The 19,064-nt window shown below is 41.9% G+C and overlaps 3 protein-coding genes across 4 annotated transcripts; 1 reads left to right on the top strand and 2 right to left on the bottom strand.

The window, feature by feature from the left end:
* The first annotated feature begins 173 nt into the window (after positions 1-173).
* On the top strand, positions 174-6,412 carry cops6 (COP9 signalosome subunit 6). The gene is made up of 10 exons (XM_005935174.3): positions 174-306; positions 1,678-1,803; positions 1,911-2,042; positions 2,992-3,080; positions 3,337-3,399; positions 3,487-3,534; positions 3,645-3,759; positions 4,539-4,631; positions 4,847-4,947; positions 5,927-6,412. Exons 1-10 carry the CDS (start codon positions 174-176, stop codon positions 6,065-6,067), a joined length of 1,041 nt encoding a protein of 346 aa, XP_005935236.1. The 3' UTR covers positions 6,068-6,412.
* A 211-nt stretch (positions 6,413-6,623) lies between these two features.
* Positions 6,624-9,283, bottom strand: and3 (actinodin3). Its single transcript, XM_005935172.3, has 5 exons — positions 9,180-9,283; positions 8,797-8,860; positions 8,657-8,701; positions 8,400-8,560; positions 6,624-7,830 (listed from the first exon to the last, which is right to left on the bottom strand). Exons 2-5 carry the CDS (start codon positions 8,849-8,851, stop codon positions 7,048-7,050), a joined length of 1,044 nt encoding a protein of 347 aa, XP_005935234.1. The 5' UTR covers positions 8,852-8,860; positions 9,180-9,283; the 3' UTR covers positions 6,624-7,047.
* A 1,014-nt stretch (positions 9,284-10,297) lies between these two features.
* On the bottom strand, positions 10,298-18,532 carry mcm7 (minichromosome maintenance complex component 7). 2 transcript variants are annotated; one of them, XM_005935170.3, is made up of 15 exons: positions 18,320-18,532; positions 16,178-16,257; positions 15,538-15,702; positions 15,294-15,418; positions 15,027-15,207; positions 14,509-14,646; positions 14,276-14,425; positions 14,069-14,183; positions 13,851-13,982; positions 13,531-13,614; positions 13,058-13,269; positions 12,697-12,962; positions 12,407-12,575; positions 11,233-11,342; positions 10,298-10,896 (listed from the first exon to the last, which is right to left on the bottom strand). In XM_005935170.3, exons 1-15 carry the CDS (start codon positions 18,348-18,350, stop codon positions 10,683-10,685), a joined length of 2,172 nt encoding a protein of 723 aa, XP_005935232.1. In that variant the 5' UTR covers positions 18,351-18,532; the 3' UTR covers positions 10,298-10,682. The 2 variants fall into 2 exon arrangements, with proteins under 2 accessions (XP_005935232.1, XP_005935231.1); XM_005935169.3 differs by lacking the exon at positions 18,320-18,532 and adding an exon at positions 16,909-17,913.
* Positions 18,533-19,064: the final 532 nt, after the last annotated feature.

The raw sequence follows: 19,064 nt of genomic DNA, 5'->3' as shown, positions 1-19,064 counted from the left end.
GTTGCGCCCGAATCAGCAATCCCCCGGAAACACCGGTCCACTGACTGTGTGACCGAGCGGCCGCTGGGCAGTTAAATCAAATCAGCGGCTTTAAGCTCAACACAACGTTCCCCGACCCAAAGAGCCTATGTTTCTATAAACTCCCATCAGGTTTATGACCGTGAATATGCGGCATGGTTTGTTTTAAAAAAGAGCCCCGCGAAGAGCCACTTAACGTCCTTTGCATCAACAGTCCACTGCGCCTGCGCGGATTACCGGACAAGATGGCGACCAGCAATGGTGGAGGAATGGAAGTGGATGGGGCAGGCGAGTATTTATCCCTCATCTCATCGTTTCTGTCCACACCAACCAAAACCTGCGCGCAGGTTGCCGTATATGTTGTTTTGTGTGTTATAAGTGAGCGGAAGTGGCGACTCCGTGGTGTTAACGGGTCGTAAGGAGCTTGCTCGCTGACATAGCAGGTTAACGTACTCAGCTCTGTGAAGCTGTCAGTACATTCATCACTGTGTGGATATTTCAGGCAGTTCCCTCTGCTTTGCCACAGGAGTTTGCATCAGAAATTTGAAGTAAAAGCTAACATCATGTGCAGTTGATTAAAATGCTGTGGCAGTGCTGCAACACCAAACACGTCAACATTAGCTATACATGAGAGAAACCGACATGCAGGCCTATATCTGTGTGAATAGTTACATATACATTAAAATGACTGTATGTAGCGAGCATAGGGCGACCGCTCAGAGTCGCGTTTTATTAACTTTATAAACTGTCATTGGGCACCTCGCTGACTCATCTACCTGTCCAGGTGTCCTGGTGGGAAACTGTGGAACTCGTTTTATGATTGTATATGCTATTTAACTTTTTAGGAACGATCCTGAGAATGATCGTTTGTGCCAAACTAAACAGATGATTAATGCCAAAAGGATATATCCAGTCACTTATTTTGAATGGAAAGAAAACTGTGTACTGTTGCTTGGCTCTGGAGCTCAGTGACATAGATTATTGTCATCAGCTACAATCCGAGTGTAAATAATCTCTCTTATTATTTTGTCTGTTATGCATTGGTCATACGTTATTGATTGTTTTGGGTCCATACTGATTTACCGCTATTGATGTGTCTCTGCTTATTTTCTTGTGTTCCACATATACATGCAGTTTGATTAGACGTATACCGAAACGGGGCTGATCCATTGTTGATTAACTTTCCAGTTAATGTGATTGGACCATATTAATCACTTTTGGTTCAGCACTGTTGCTTTTTTCCTAATTTTCCAGTAATTATTTGGATTTGAAGAAGTATTTCCATTTGTACGTGGGTCACTGTTGCCCTTTTGCACAACTATCTCAGATTTGCCTAAAAAGGCTATGGTCCACAGATTGGATACATATATATTGGTTGCTGTGAATTTGTAGCTTCATATATCAAACATTTTTCAAGATGTATTCTTTTCAAAAATGGTCCATCGACACATTTTCATTGATATCATACGAAGGTAAAATTTTACAGTTTGTGACGATAAAATTCTGCGATGGTTGATTTGAGATGGAAACTCTTTGTCTGGCTTTCCGGTAATTGTTTGAATTTGACAAAGTGCTTCCAGTTAACAAGTTGACTTTTTTATATATTGTCATTGACATACTGTTAATCCCAATCATGTTTGTGTCTTTGTGTGATTGTAGCCAGCCCCAGTGTTATGGCCTCAGGGGTCACTGGGAGTGTTTCTGTGGCCTTACACCCTCTGGTTATCCTAAACATATCCGATCACTGGATACGCATCCGCTCGCAGGAGGGCCGACCGATGCAGGGTATGTGTGAAAAAACAACACATTATCCTATCACATATATATTGGGCTTATGGAATAAAAGTCTAAGTTAAAGATAAACATATGCTGTTGTGTTTGTCTCTGCTCAGTGATAGGAGCTCTGATTGGGAAACAGGAGGGTCGAAACATCGAGGTGATGAACTCCTTTGAGCTGCTGTCTCACACCATAGACGACAAAGTGCACATTGACAAGGAGTACTATTACACCAAGGAGGAACAGTGTAAGCTTTGTTCAAGTGTTAAGGACAGTAATGCACATATTTGTGTGTGCATCTTCTTTGATGACTCAGTTGTTCGGTAGCTGGAGTTGTGCTAAAATTAGTAACACTGGTGTAATCATCATTCAGGAAAATCAGTTCACACGTCAGTTTGTCGTGATTTGTTTTTCTAGACTTAGACTCTAGTTTTGTCCTTGCCTCCTTTATTAAATTGAGACATTTTCTATCTGTGTTCTGACCTTCCCACACGAAGAACAATAAACAGTACAACAATTGATAAGTCTTGAACGCCAGAATGGGACTCTGTAGTTTTGGAGTTTCAGTTCCCAAAGAGTACAGATACATTGTTAATATGTTTGGATGTGCAAGGAGTAAAACACGTGAAGGGAGATTCCTGACACTTGACCAAAAGATGGCAGCATTGGATCCAGTTGTTGAGCAATAAGTAAATGATTTACACACAAGTCTTTTGGTCAAAATGACATAAAAACTACCAAAACTCTCGATCTCTGCCTCTTGCTTTGGATTTTGTAATTTTTTTTTTCAAGTCAGTTCCTGTTAATTTCCAGAAAATCAGAACAGTGATTATAACAAAAACACAACTCTTTATGAAGGCAGTTGACTCACAGTCGTGGAGACATCCCGAGCCTCTGTAAGCATTTGCAACAAAGCCTCATCAAGCAGGGGTTTTTTTTATTTGTATTTTTTAACACATTTTATTAAAAGGACAGACTTAAACCTGTAGTTTGTTTTGTAAGTTCACTATATTGTTTAGTTAACTGCTGTAACCTTGAAAAAAGTGGAGCATGAGAAAAAAAAATCTCCAGTTTTCATGTCACTGTGAGAGAGTTCGTTGATGACTATGTTCTCCAAGCCCCTCTCAGATATTTATTTATCAGTAAGTCAAGTCATCAGATCATTTTGTTTTTACATTTGTCCTCTGGTCTCTCAGTCAAACAGGTCTTCAAAGACATGGAGTTTCTGGGCTGGTACACCACAGGTGGTCCTCCAGACCAGTCAGATATCCACATTCACAAGCAGGTAGGCAGACACTGAAGCCCACTGACAGGTGGCAGGATGTCGATGTTTTGACACGTGTACTGTGACCATGAATGTTTCAGAAGCAAAATGTATCACTTTTAAGCTTTTAAATATCTTAAAACCCCATACACACCTGCTCCACTTGTGTTGTACGTTAACACATGCCTTTATACTGCTATAGAGTCTACACACAAGTACATGATGCTGGATATTTCAGATCGTTTGCTTTTACCCTCATTTCTCTACTTCCTGGCAGGTGTGCGAGATCATTGAGAGCCCTCTTTTCCTGAAGCTTAACCCAATGACCAAACACACGGACGTGAGTTCATTTGCATTGTTTCAGCAACGATGTCACTGGTACAAACACAAACGCCTCTGCTCTAAACAGTGTTCTTTTGTCCCACAGCTTCCTGTTAGCGTTTATGAATCTGTCATTGACATCATCAGTGGCGAGGTATAGTTTACTTCCACTTTTATCTAGTGCACGTCTAATCTTGATTGCCACAGATGCTTCAGTTTCATCTGATATGTATTGTTTTTGTTTGTTTGTTTGTTTGTTTTCAGGCCACCATGTTATTTGCTGAGCTGACGTACACTCTGGCCACAGAGGAAGCGGAGAGAATTGGCGTTGACCACGTAGCTCGTATGACGGCCACCGGCACTGGAGAAAACTCAACAGGCAAGACAAGCTGTTGCCTCAAGAATTACTTGTACATGTTCTACTAGCTACACATTGATCATAGTCATGAATTGTTGCCAATTAAGCATTCTTTATTTAACAATAAGCCACAAAAGGTGGTAAATCAGAGCTTTTCTCCAGCTTCAAATCCAAAGGAAATGGCTTTTGTAGCTTTGTTGAGTTTCTAGGCTCAGAAACAGTTAGAGGCGCTGTTGTCAAAGATTAAAGGCAGACTTGACTACTTTTTATGAAAATGTGTTTCCTTTAAAAATGCAATATACAAATGATTTGTGATACGAGGTATGACTAAAAAAAATACAACAACAGCAAAAACACCTTCTACAATTTCAGTTTGGCCGTTCTCTAGTTTTGTCTTTCTGTACTCATGCCTCTGTGATGCATACTAGAGCTTCTCAAGTGTTAAAGTCATGTTAGGAAGGGGGCAAAGTCAAAAAAGAGGTGAACCTAGGCCATGGGCTGCCACATGCATGGTGGCAGGATCCACGGATTAGATGCTTTCAGCTGAATTTTCTCCCTCAGGGTTTTACAGTAGCTCTCCAAACTTTCTGCCTCACACTGGGGGGAAATTTTTACATTGTACAACCATGTAAACCCAGAAATAAATGATTTAAATGAGGTGTAACAAGCTGTCAGTTAGGGCATGGTGTCACATGGTGTCTCCTCCATCAGTCAGCTGTCCTGTGACCTGCGTCTTATTGGTCACCATCAAAATGAATCGGGGTTTAACTGTGTTGTTTGGTGTCTTTCTTCTGTGTTAGTTGCTGAACACCTTATAGCCCAGCACAGTGCGATAAAGATGCTCCACAGCCGAGTGAAGATCATTCTAGAGTACGTCAAAGCCGTGGAAGCAGGTGAGAGGATGAGAGGGTCGTTTAATGACTGAGTGAGAGCGAAGAATGTGAAAATAAATCTGAAAAGCAGATGTTTTTAAATGAGATGTTTCCTCTCCTTCATTTTTTTTAAAGGAGGCCCCTCAAACATGCCCCTCTGTAATTACAAGCTTCTGTTTGACAGTTTCTTGACAAACTCAACATTTTCCAGCGTGCTGTTTATTTGTTTCTCACAGGCGAGGTGCCATTTAATCATGAGATCCTTCGAGAAGCAAACGCCCTGTGCCACAGACTGCCAGTCCTCAGCACCATAAAATTCAAAACTGACTTCTATGATGTAAGTAATCTTTGTTGCTCCTTCACACACACACAGATGGACCAAGGCAGGTCAAAATCCCGGGAAAAATGAGAAAAGGAATAATCTAACTTGCCTCTCTTTGGTAACAATTTTTAAATATAGCTAATATTTAGCAGCATTGTAACAGTTAACAGGCAGGGAAACACGCGATTCAGGGATCAGTGTATTCAAATGTGATGTGTTTACATGTAATTATAAAGATGGAACTACAGTGTTTCAGTGGACAGTTTAGAGCCAAATAAATTTTCGTTGCGTATCGAGACACATAAAATGCTCAAAGTACTTTTCAAGCATTTGCTGTAGTTGGTAAAGATGTAAAGACAAATGCGTCAGTTTATAAACTGACCCCATTGCTGCACCGGCCACATAAAGCATGTGGATCATTTTTGATGAGATAGAAAATAAATGAAAAGCAGCTCCTAAATCATGCAACTGTATTGCAAAAAGTCACCAATCTTCAGTTTGATAAGTTCTATGCAAGACGCGTGAAGTCATTTTAGGTATTTTTTCCATTGTTTTTTTTTTTAATAATCTGCCAGTGTACAAGAAATTAATGGAGCAGTGGAATGTATTTTTACAGCTGGTGATTATTTAGTCACTTTTACACAGTGTACTCCACTCTCTATTTGTTTACTTTTACCCACATTACATAAATCTTTCCCAGTGTTCCCAAGTACTGGGTCCAAAAACAGAAGACAAACACAATCCTAAAATCAAAGCTCACATCTCATTTTATCAAAGTGTAGCTGCACCCTTTTTGCTGCACGTTTTGCTGTCATCGACATCGAATACTACAATAATAAAATGAAAGCAATAAAAGATGGTCAGTTAGATAAGAAGTCTGAGTCACAAGGAAAAATTAATTTATGATTAAATATCTCTTGTTGTGATGATGTTACTGTTCATTGTGCTGTAAAAGTGAGAACTCCCTGACGCCGTTCTTCTGTTTACCCTGCAGCAATGTAATGACGTCGGCCTCATGGCCTACTTAGGCACTATCACCAAGACTTGCAACAGTATGAATCAGTTCATCAACAAGTTCAACGTCCTGTACGACAGACAGGGCATCGGCCGGAGGATGAGAGGACTCTTCTTTTGAGCAAAGCAGAGAATCAAAACGAGCACCGCAGTTTATTATTCTCTGTTCTGTCTTTTTCTTTTCTTTGTTTTTGTTTTTTTTGTCTGTTTCTACTTTGATTAGCTAAAAAGCAGTTCTTAAACCAACCGTAGCTTTTCAGAGCAGTTAAAAAATTCCAACCACAAGTGTATCTAAAAGCACCGATCATTAAAAGCTATGTACAAAGTCACTCATCTGTTTGGTGGGTCTGCACAGCAATGAGTCCACTGTACATGAACGTTCTGTTATTTTACCCAGTTTGTTTTACTGTTTCATGTTCCTGTATGTAATAAATGATCTGCTGATTTTTCGTTTTTTTCCCCATGAGACTTTGAATCTTCTGTCAACGAAGCACATTAAAAAAAAGTCAGAGCTGCACTTTTAAATGAGCACATGAAAGTCTGCTACGTGGAGCTCGCCTAGCTGGAGGTTTATTGGCAGTAGCAGCACGTTTGCAGATCACCCACTGAAGTTGTGTTCCTGCTGTTTGATTGCCCTTATAGGTTTTGGACAGAGAGGCAGGAAAAAGACTGCAGGGTGACTTATTGCTCCAGAGTGTATGGAAAATAACAGGAGTCAGCATTTATTTGGCTATTAAATGTACAGCAGAACAGACATAATGGCCTCCCAGCATGCATGCTAGTACTTCACAAGTGATTTTTACCTGCCATGTGGCGATGGGTGGAGCAAAGCTTTCCTTTTGAGGCTACTTTGCACCTTTCAAAAAGGATATTCCAACTCAAAATGCTACTCGCTGGTGAAAAACTGATTTGTTACAATTTATTCTTGTCAAAAAGAAAATTGGTTTTTCACATACTGGCAGTTAGACATTGAGTCATCGATGTAATTACACTGCATCTAAAAATTCGCTAAGACATTGGTTTTATTGACATTACATATAAAAGATGTGAAAGTGTGCAACTTGGATGTTTTCATAGTCTGTTTTGCTCCCTCTGGATGTTTTACTGGCTCTCCTCTGCAGGCTCATCAGCAGCATCAGCAGGCCGTGGGTACTGGAAGCGGGCTGGATCGTACAGATCATCCCTGGGGTTGTAGGGTAGAGGGTGCTGGTAGTAGTAAGGGTGAGGGTAGTAGGTTACTTTCTTAATGGGTGCAGGAGGTGCTGGCTCCTCCACATGTTCCTCCTCTTCTTCCTCCTCGACCGGAGGGGGTGGCGGGACCACAACCTTTCCTTTGATGGGCCTGGGTGGGTTGTCAATCAGGCAGTCGGGATCCCAGTAGGGGTCACAATCGTACTCCATGCCCTTAAAGGTGCGGATGTGAGCTGGGGGAGACTTCTTGACAAAGACTGGGGGAGGTGGAGGTGGGCCAGATTTCTTAGGAGGAGGTGGTTGAGGCACTGCCACGGGAGCTGGTGCAACCTTCTGGGGAGTGCAGTGGGGGTGGTACCGAGGGTCACAGAGCACAGGTACTGCACCTGTGGGCATGTAGACAATGTGAGGCTTGCAGAGGGGGTCCTTTTGGTTACACAGGTAGAGCACATCGGCCTGTGAAATGGCTGGAGCAATAGGAAGAGCAGGAGGCTCTGTGGGTCTTGGGACCCCTTTCATTGGCGGTGGAGGAGGAGGAGGAGCAACAACTTTGCACTTCTTGTCTGTGGCTGGGTCACACATGATCATAGGCACTCCCAGTTTGCTCTGGAAATAGGAAGCATCAGGGCCGTAGGTGTGCTCCAGGTACCTCATCTGCTGGTAGAGCATTCGCAGCTTGTCGATCTCATAGAGCTGAGAGGCGGAAAAAGAGTAAAGGAAAGACAAACTCAGGTTTATTTATGTAGCATCAAACTGCAAAAAAAAAAAAAAAAGCTGCCACAAGTAGATTTATAATCTTCAGTTGGTTAAGAAAGAAACCCTGAGACACATTTAAAATCTGAAATCCTTCATGATTATATGTGTTTTTAAATTAAAAAGCTCAGTTGTAATCGCACTTCTCGACTAAGCCGAGAGGTGATGTGTTTTGAATCCCAAAATCCCGACCCTCTGAGATCAAAATGAAAAATCTTTTTTCTTCCTGCTTTTTTTTAAACTATGAAGGTTTAGATTTAAAATCTTCCACATCCAGATACAACATGTTGGTGCTGATTTTAAACAACCAGAACCTGGACTGAATTCAAAATTTAACATCCTTATTAGCTAAAATCTTACATTTGCTGGTCTGCAAAGGTGACTTGTCACAGTTTTCTGTTACTACAAAGAATGTTTAAAATAAAGAACACCTACAGTGACACATTCTGAGGTGCTTATATAGACGTTGAATATTTGGGCTACCCCAGGAAGCCCAAAGTGTTTCTTACCCCCTCAGTGTGTCCGATGCTGCTGTAGTATTTGTAGTAAGCCTGGAAGTCTGGGTTTCCTCTGTACCACCGAGGGTCCGCATTACGCTTTGGTCTGGAGTGAGTCAGAAAATCATTTGCTTTCTCTGCATCAATGCTAACATCGCCTACAGGGACCATCTCTGTAAAAAGAGGAGATGAAGCTGAGTCTTTCAAAAACAGTTGGAAAAACAGCACCGCTGCATAAAGCCTCAGAAAATTGTTATTTTTTAACTTACGTTCCTGCTTTATGACATTCAACAAAGATTTGGCCTCCAGCAGGCCTGAAAGAGGATGGAAAATAATTTGTGGATGTTGATTTTGATTGTTTTTGAGAGGTGAACCTGTGACATTGTGAAGTAAAAGAAGCAGAGCAGACCTGGGAGAAACACAAGACAGAAGAGTGCCCCCACCAAGCACGATGAAGAAATCATCTTGAACCTCTGTGATCATGAAGAAAAGGAAATGATCATTTTGAGGAAAACTGTTAGTTCGTACAAAATAACTCGGAATCAATTACATTTCACATCTACACATTTAACAAAGGTATGTGTCTAATACCAAAATTCAATTGTAAGACATAAAAATATGTCTTCAGGTAAAACTGTTCTGCAATCTGATGCTCTAAATGCAAAGATTAATAGAGACTGTAGAATATAAATGTGGCTTGCAATTAATAACTTTATTAATTCAAATTATATTTTTGCTTCTTATTGCACGACCCAATATTGTAAAGAAAACACATCTGCCCGTTTTACTCACCTGACTCGGGAGGCAGTCTTCACTGGTCTCAACAAGGCTGAGTGGGTTAAATACACATCTCTGCGTCGGTTACCCTGTAACATTATCTTCTATCCAATCGGACTCTACCGACTTTGAGACCGAAATCTTGTCTCCACCTTCCTTTTAATACACTTTAATGTGGGGCCTTTGGCGCCAATTAAGAACAGAAAGCCTCAGGACCTTTGCAGCAAAGCCATAAAACAAAACAGACTTCAAATGGAAACTCCCCATTAAGTGTGGAAGTGAAGCATCACCTGCTGGGGCAACTGCAACCGTAGTGAAAATGCTGCCTACTAACACAATATCCATGCCAGAAAAGCTTACAAAAAAATATAGATGACAACCCATGTTGCCTTAAACATACATTCATAATGAGACTTCACAGATTTCTGAAACACCACCGGTTTCTAAAGGTTGTTATTTTTACCCAGTGAACACCTGCTTTTTGAACACAGGACAGCTATCTACAGAAAAAGCCGCCTTTGTCTCGGCATGTTCAATACTCAGACTGCATTCTTACTGAAGGCCGTCATACTAAACATACATGCAATAACACACACTGGTCAGTTTAATGTTATTCTCCCACATTCCCCAATCATAACGATGTCAAATGTGATAAATAGATTGTGAATAATGTCCATGATGAAAATATAATTTCCAAGTTTACATTGTTTTAGCTTCTTGCTGTATTAGATGCAATTATTTAGATACATGTCATCAGTAGACCAAAACATTTAGGTGACGCATGATTACTAGTTACTCTACCGAGACAGTGCATACAATGTGTTAGTGGGTTACAGGATCATTCATCATACAGCTGGAAGCTTGCGGTTTTGAAAGCTAGATTTGGCAGCATTAAACATTTGTTGCCTTTTCTGAATATCCAAGCCTTTTGAAATCTTTGGTTCAGTGACTCACAAACCCAAAGTCGTGCGGGTTTTGTCTTTCAACATGAAAATTGTGACTTGCAGACCTGTATGTTTTGTGGGCAGGCATTACTCAAAGGATTAGCGAGGCGTCCCCACTGTGAAACCAGGTGTTCATACACATTTCTTCATCCCACATTATGTGCACAGAAGACTCGGCACCAGGCAGAGTATTGAACCATCATTTTATTTTAACTCTCACAATACAAGGCTCAATATAAATTTGTCTGATTTGCATCATCAAGTATAAAATGTACAGAAATGCTCAATGTTAAACGGATGCTTGCAGCCAAACCACAGGAAATACTTCACAATACTAACTTCTGACGTACATATTTACAAGCAAGGTACTGTTAACAGGATTCTTCGGGAGTTCTGGGTTTCCATTAGCTGGAATTCTCGCAATAATAGTCATATTTAAAAAGAATCTTCCATCTGCTGGACTTACAAAATGCTTAACCTCATTACAAGTCTGTAGAAAACCCACAACAAAGAGTCCCCCACCCTCCCTCAGGTGACTGAAACAAAATGTGCATGAAGGCGTGTCCCGGGTTGTTCAGACGAAAGTGATGCGCGTGCGGGCCTGGTTGACCTGCCACACGTTCAGCTCTTCGTACTCCTCCAAGGCCTCCTGGAACTGGGCGGGCGTGAAGCCACGAGAGACGCAACGTTGCTCTGCTTCAGCCATGCGAACCAACCCACCGGCTCCACGGCCCTCTGCGGCGAGCTCGCGCACCAGAGAGAAGATGACGTCGGCCGGTCGCTGCGTCCTGCAGATGAGAAAGCAGATATTAAAAAAAAAAAAAAAAAAAAAGTTAACTTTAAAGCCTCAAGGAATTTTGAATAAACCTACTCAGAAATGGCACAAAATAAGGCATGTAAACATACTACATGTACACGTACGAATGCACAAACTACATTTCCTGCTCGTTTTGAACATGCTGTCGTGTGAACAGAGCTCCATAAAAATCAAGCAAGTTTTACACCTTCCTTCAGGACATGCAAGAAACTCATAAAACAGCTCTGAATCAGATGACATCCAGCCATGTTAGTCTGAGCTCACTGAAAGCCATATTTAAAAAACAGGCCTGGTTTTTAGCTCTAACCTTGTGGTGCTGGATTTGTCAGCCTGTAATGAATCCTTGGACATCTCCATCAGCCTCATGGCCTCGTTTACATCTTCCTTCTCTACGGTGTCCATCATGCGAAGCCGAGCCTGAAGTAGGGAGTTAAAGGTGAAGATAATGCTAAGACTGTAGTTTGAGTGAATGCACAAATAAGAGTTAAAAATAATCCTACAATATCCATCTCAACTTAGGCTGCGCTGTGCCGGCACTGTCAGACCGAGACAAGTGCAATGCCCTCTGGGATGCCCGGCAATTGCCCAAGTCTCCGCCTCTCAACACCAGCTAGTCTCTCTATAGCATGAAATCAAAACAGCACACAAAAGATCCCATCTGAATACTGTTATGATCAATTTGGGATTTTTGTAGAATACACTGATGACAGTCCTGGCCATGGTCAGTTTTGCATGGGTTTGCACAGCTGGTCCTTATGCACACAGGCTGACTGCCCACCCTGCAAAGCTGGCCAGGATCAGCAAAGACATTAAAGCAGCTCCCTCGTGGTCATGAAGAGGAAAATACCAAATGAGTCATCTGAAAACACACAAATAAGCCGCTGATGTGCAGCTGTGGCACCAATACTGCTTGTGGCTGTGTTTTGCCCCCTTGTGGACATCTGTGTGCAGCATATTGCCTACCTGTTAACCTGAAGTGCTGGTTTTGCAGTAGGTGGATGACTGCTACCTGCACAAACAGCACTTTTGACAACCAGAGGCAGAGATGATACAAGACAGACTTAATTCAAGCTTTTTTAATAATATTCATGTTGTGAGTGGGTGTAGCATTTTGCTACTGGGACTGGTTTTGGCAGTCAGAGATTTTTGTCCAGCGTGGGAAAGAAGTGCTCACAATGCAGTAGGCCAGATTATCATCACTACCTGCACTGTAAGCACTTTATCCCACACTGGACGATCGATCAAGACAATTTAATTCCATTCAAAGCTCCACAAAAGTTGTGCAACCGAACCCCATACGACACTTGTCTGCAAATGTAAGTTCCACTGAAGTTTGATGAAAAACAATTGTAACCCTGTTTCACTTCTTAAAACAAATGTCTGACAAAATTATAACCCTCCTGCAGGAGTTCAATCAGTGAGATTGGCCTCTAAATGTTTCCAGCCACCCACTACTACTCAAGTGGATGTGGAATTCTTACCAGTGCAGTGGAGAGGCGCAGGATGGAGAGGAGCGTACGAGCAGAGGTGAAGGTGGTGTCTTTGCTGACCCGAGCCTCTTTTCTCATTTCCACGTAAGCAGCAGTGATGTAATCGGCCAGTGACTCGGGCACCACAGGCTGCCGCTTCTTGCACAGAGATATATAACGCCTGATGGAAATTACATTTGTCATTAGTTAATATTGCCTATTACGCAGACCTATTTGAAGTAAATTATCTGAGCTACAACAATAACCTTCATGTGTTCATTTTTAAACATGCAAATTCTCACCTCATCAGTTTCATGTCAATAGGGGTGAAGTGTGAAGGCGGTTGGCGGGAGTGCTGGTGCACGTAGGTGATGTGCTGGGCCAGACGCAGGTCAGCATCAGCATCTGGTTTGTCCTGGATGAGCCACAGCAAGTCGAAACGGGAGAGCAGAGCAGCTGGCAGCTGAATGTTCTGCTCGATGCTCTTCCGGGGATTGTAGCGGCCATAGGCGGGGTTAGCTGCTGCTAGAATAGAGCAACGGGCGTTGAGGGAGGTCATGATGCCAGCCTGGAAGGGAGATTAAATAAACTTGAGTGTGGATGTTAAACAGGCATTGAATGTTTCCAGATACCCCCCCGAGTACTGGCAGTAATTAAGGATACCTTAGCAATGGAGATGGTCTGTTGTTCCATGACTTCATGGATGGCGGTTCGATCTGCATCCGCCATCTTATCAAACTCATCAATGCAGCAGATGCCCAGGTCAGCCAGAACTAAGGCTCCTCCTTCTAGAGTCATCTCACCGGTTAGGGGGTCACGCATCACTGCCGCAGTCAGACCGACCCCAGATGAACCACGACCCGTTGTGTACTGGCCTGAACAGCAGACAGGGAACAAGAAAAAGCTACAATTAGCTGTTGATCAAACGGTTAATACTTCAAGCTTCACTCAGAATAAAACTTCCAATTATATGACAGGCTGTTGGCATTCAAAACTTTGCATTAAAACAAAAAGCGAGTGCTCTAATCAAACTATCCCACCAGAAGTTAAGCCGTCACAGTGTAGGACCTAATGGAAAGTAAACGCCATACTAGATAAAGCATTAAACCAGATAGGGGACAACAAACAGGACTCACTTCGAGGAGCCAGACGATCAATGTAGGACAGCAGCTGGGACTTGGCGACTCCTGGATCTCCCATCAGGCAGATATTAATGTTGCCTTGAGGAAGAAGAGACAACGGAGTAAGAGCACTGCAGTGATTACAACATTTAATGAGGAAAAACAACTTCAAAGAAATGTACCTATGGAATAAAGAAGTTTGGTCTTGTGCCAGCGTGATAAAGGAGCATAAATTATATTAAAATTATACATTCAAATTAGTATTAGAAAGCTATGTTACAATATGATGAAACAGAAGAAAAGGATTCTGCCGTTATAATCTTGTTTGTCCTCACCTCTGATTTTCATGCCTTTGGGAGCCTGTTCCACTCCTCCAACCAGCAACAGCAGCAAAGCCTTCTTCACATCTTCGTGTCCATAGATCTCTGGCGCTATGGAGCCAGCTAGCTTCTCATAAAATCCTTCATCTATAAAGAAAAAAATTCACCTCAGACACTAAAGACCAAGGTCTCAGTTTATGTGTTCCTATTGTAGTGATGTCCAACAAACAGACCTGTGATGCTTCGCAACTCCTCATCGGTCAGCTCCTCGTTACCTAGTTCATCATCCTCAGTCTTGTTCATGAGTGTAATGCTGTGACACTCCAGATAGGTTTCTGACAGGAGACCCTGAAAAGAGCAAAACCACAATACATTTCAGTTTCTTTCTGGAGATGAGATTATTGCAGTAGCCCATGTGTACTTTGACAAGCAGATTATACCTGAACAGCCTGACTGAAGCCTGTGCGCAGCAGAGGGAGGAAGATTCCTGTGATGGCTACGTGGTCTCCTGGCTGGGCAAGACGTGTGTTTTCGCCACGCACGTACACCGTCATGCTCCTTGGGATGTTTCCAACAGGTACTTGGTCACTCTGTGTAATACCAGACAAAACTTGTGAGCTAATGTTAACCAAAACAACTGAATACAAACATAACAAGTTTGGGAGTTTCTTACGTGTTCCTGAATACGCAGTTCCTGGAACTTGATGAATTTGGAGCCTCTCGTCTGCAAGTACAGTCGCCCTCCAGATTTGTTGGTGACACACTCTTGGCTGGGACACATAACAAGCGGCATGAAGGAAGGAGACTGGATCTGAAGGAAAACGAGAGGATACGATGAAAAACTTTGTTCCTGTGAAAGCATATAGATGTATAAATCAGGGGTGTCAAACTCAAACACACAGTGGGCCAAAATTCAAAACTGGAACCAAGTCGCGGGCTAACGTTAATATTTATTGAAATATATTTGTTCCTCCAGATATAAGAATGAATCTTTTCTTATGGACTCAAACACGTTTTGCTGAAAAACTGAATATGGAACAAGCAAAGCTTAATACTAAACATATATATTAGCTGTGTAATACCAGTAGGCCAGCTGTAATAGTAATTTGGTATGGATTCGCGGGCCAAATGTAATTAGGCTGCGGGCCAGAGTTTGACACCTATGGTATAGATGATTAAAAACCGTCTTACTGGTTGGTAGGTCTCAGCGCCACACTGGTCACATGTGTATGTAGCCACAGCCATCATCGGTTTGACCTCAGTCGCTCGAGTCACAATACCCCGAACTGCAACCAGGTGACCGATGCTGTCGGCTCGAATATCACGCACCACTTTGGGTTTAGAGGTGCTTGGAGCTTTAAAGTAAAGCTCGCTGTGGGAAGAAGTTCACAGTTGTATAACCAAAGGACAAATAAAGACATGCAGTAAAAGCTCAGCTCTGAATCCGATTCAACTTACAATCTCCTCATGAGTTCAGGCGGGTATTGATTACGAGGGTCTCTTGTATCTGCAGGGTCACGACCCCTTTGTTCCATCATCAGCCTGTGCTCAATGTACACATCCAGAGAATCTTTGGCAATAATCTATGTATTTAAAAAAAATAAAAAATAAAAAAATAGACGCATTAATCCTGGGGAAAAAAAAAAAAAAAAAAATCACAATAGCAATTCATTTTTGGCACTTCTTAAACTGATCAACATACATCTCTTTCCTTATACTCTGGCAGCAGCTCGTGGACAGCATCAGCAAACAGCGCTGTGTAACGTTTAGCATTCTCACAGATGCTCTCGACCAGCTCGGGGTCTTCTTCAGCCACATCATCCAGATCCACAAAAAGAGCCACCCGCTCCCTGTGGGCCAGCGCCACCTGCAATTAATTAGATGATCACCCAACAATTACACAACCATCTTTGCAGCTACTACTAACGCCAAACACACCTTCATCTACATTTAGAAGCAAAAAGGGAATTATGCATTTCGTAAATAGGTAAGAGCCTTTTTCCATCTTTCACATGGAAGCTTGATTAAGAGCCATTTAGTTTTGCTTTCACTTTTACATTTTAATGCAATCCACCCAAAACTATTCTACTTATAACAAAAATAACTAGTTCAAATAAACATTTACATTTATGATTTTGTCAAATCATAAATGTCTGCTTGTAAAGACAACAAATGGTGTCAAAGAACAGTGTAGCTAAAATGTTTTATTCACTGACCAGTGAAGCATCAGCGCTCATTAGCACACCAGATTTGTACTTTTTCTTGTGCAATAATATCAAAAATCTGCAATGAACCAACTCTGAAAACTAAATCTATACTCATTATTTCTGTAGTATACTCACAAGTTGGGCTCCATACTTGAACAGCTTCTTCCCGTTGTCATCCTCTGTGTAAAATTCCTGCAGGAACCTTTTGCATTTTTCTGCAAAACAACCAAAAAAATACCTTCAGTACAATTTAACAGGAGGGAGACGAGAAAACAAACAAACAAAAAAACCCAGACAGGCCACATGCAGCAAACACTAGGTGGAGATTGATTGTTAGCCACACACACACACACACACACACACACACACACACACACACACACACACACACACACAAAGAAAAGGCTGTTTACTTTAGTTCCCTTTAAACAATAAATCTTATTTCTGAGCTTAAAATCTGTTTAAATTGTTGATTAACACCACCGGCAATGGGCCTACACACTGTGAGCTAATTTGTTGTCCTGCGACGACCCCCTTTGTTGAGTAACATGGCATCCTGTAATCTCGATGAGTCACTACTGCCTTACAGTAAAGCACAAACTGCCACTGATGTGTTACATGATGCCAACTCCGCTCTGACGTTTCCACATAATAGTTTTAGAGCGAAATAACTGGCGACACGCAGCAGATAGCTTCTGGGCAATAATGTAAATACAACAACAGGCGCGCTCAGTTCAGTGTCCATTTTTTTTTTTTGAAAATATCCCCCCACTTCTCGAAAGAGCCACAACTGTTAACAATATTTAATTCAGCGCTTCGAGAAACGAAACTACTCTTGGCCGTGATAAATAAAATACTCCACTTACTTTGACGCGGTAGCAGCAAATCCGCACCTCTGCTTTTTTTATTTCTCTCTTCGAGGATGTTATTGTAAACAAAGCAGCACATGGCTTTTTGTGCCCAGTCACTCGCGGTATCCCTCCGCCATCCCTCCGCTCTTAAAAACAGTCCCGGCTGTTGTTTTCAAACCACAGCCAGCCATCTTCTAATGTTAGCCTAGGGTTAGCCGGGGTGTACTGAACACAAGGCGCAGGCAGCCCCATCACTGCGAGCTTATTGCTCTTAATCTCTTGGCGGTGGAAGTAGCTTTCTTAATGCTATCGATGGTTCATGCACCACAAACTTCAGCCTTTAAGCGGTCGGTTAGATTCACGAATGATGACTCGGGTGTTTGTGAAGTTTATTCGGACCTTTAGAGTGACTCAAGCACCGCTGCAAATTTAAACTTACCGTAACGTAACGTTGATGGTGTTGTTATAATGGTCGATTTTTAGTAAATCCCTGCCCTTTTAGATGTTTGTGTAACAGAAATAAAGTTTGTTTACCCAAAGTAAACAATCATTTAGAGTCTTCTTACGTTTTTAGAAATATATATACATATTGTGACCCTCAGCGTAAACGTGCTAAACACAGAACAGCACGTTAACAGGTTAACTGACAGCAGCTAGCTCGCGGTTACTAGTTAACCCGATTTCAAGACGTTTAAACACCTCAACTAAACTCTAAATGTGGACATTATAAAATTCAGTTATTAAAAAGCGAAGTAGAGGTTAACTTACTGCCATTGTGTACCATTAAATGTTAAGGTTGCGCTCGCGTTTGATATGAACTTAGCTAGCATTTGAGTGGCCTTTATAAAGTTATCTGAAACGATGATCAACTTTTCAGCCTAGTGCTTTATCTTTGACTTTAAATGTTACACATTAAAAATGAAAAACTTGGCGACATTAATGATTATCTTTAGTCGAACAGCTCGTGTAACTGTTGAGACATGTGCTTGCTGCTGCACAGTGGCGCCTGCTCCTTTGTTTAAGGATCCATCCGGGTCACCGTGGAGCCAACAGCCTCTGTCAGGCGCGCGCACACACACACACAGTATCGAAGTCGTTATCAAGAGGATAGCTAATGTTCACACAAGTTTGTGCAACTTATTTTTAACACTGCTCCCGTGTGTCGCGCGTTTCTTGACACCATGTGCAAGCACTCATTTATTTTCTATCATTGTTTTCTTTCAAGTTGAGTTAGTAATGAAACGAAGCGGTAATGTTGCGCTTTCGCACATGAAATCAGATTTTATATTATATCCAACTTCATAGCCAGTACACCCCGTGATATACGTTCACCAAGGTTTCGTGTGGGATTTTAGAAGTCATTTGGTAAAAAGTTGACTAAAACGGCCAACCTGTTGCTGCCATGACGTTAAAGATGAAACATTACCTTTCTCTGCTTCGTAATCCTTGCGAGCCATGATTGCAGGTATTGCGCTTCAGTTAAGATAACTTACTTCCAAAAACGCGAGGGGAGAAAAGCAGTTTATCTCAAAGCTCGGTCTTTTTAAAAAAAAAATCACTAACACCGGACACTTATTCACTAGCAGCCAGCGCTTCTCCCCTATCTCTGTACAAGAAGTGGCGCGAGTCTGACGTCTCCCTCAGCCAATAGAGTCGCTTCTTTCGGCGGGGAGAGGCGGGATTCGGTGGTGGCGCGAAAACTGCGGGCAGTCTGGTGTCACCTGACTGTGCGAACTTCCGCCCCGTTTGTCAGGAATGGCGCGAAATGCGATGATTGGATTCATGCGCAACCCAGTGTCAACAGGGTGAGCGTGGAACGAATGAACCCAACATAATGTCATGATTTACAGCTGTATTTTACGGAAGCGTAGAGCTGCCACCCAGGCAAAAGAAAAATACAAGTGTATCACGTTATAACGTGAAAGGTTTATTGTTCTAACAAGATACTTTTCCTGTTTGTACAATATACTTTTCACGTTTGAACAACATAATATCACGTTATTACAATATACATAATCATCACGTTCGTACAATATAATATTTATATTGTACGAACGTGATAATTGATTCCTTCCTTATATGAATGGTCATTCTTTTTTGTTTGTTTGTTTTAAATCTAGTGACAGATTATTTGTGTTTGTTTTTAGCAAATACATCTGCAGTGTTTGAAT

The sequence above is a fragment of the Haplochromis burtoni genome, unplaced genomic scaffold (assembly GCF_018398535.1).
Source record: "Haplochromis burtoni strain Fernald_Lab_line unplaced genomic scaffold, NCSU_Asbu1 Contig_194, whole genome shotgun sequence".
In the NCBI taxonomy this organism is placed as follows: Eukaryota; Metazoa; Chordata; class Actinopteri; order Cichliformes; family Cichlidae; genus Haplochromis; species Haplochromis burtoni.
The sequence above is the reverse complement of the archived record's forward strand: the minus strand, read 5'-3'. Positions and strand labels throughout refer to the sequence as shown.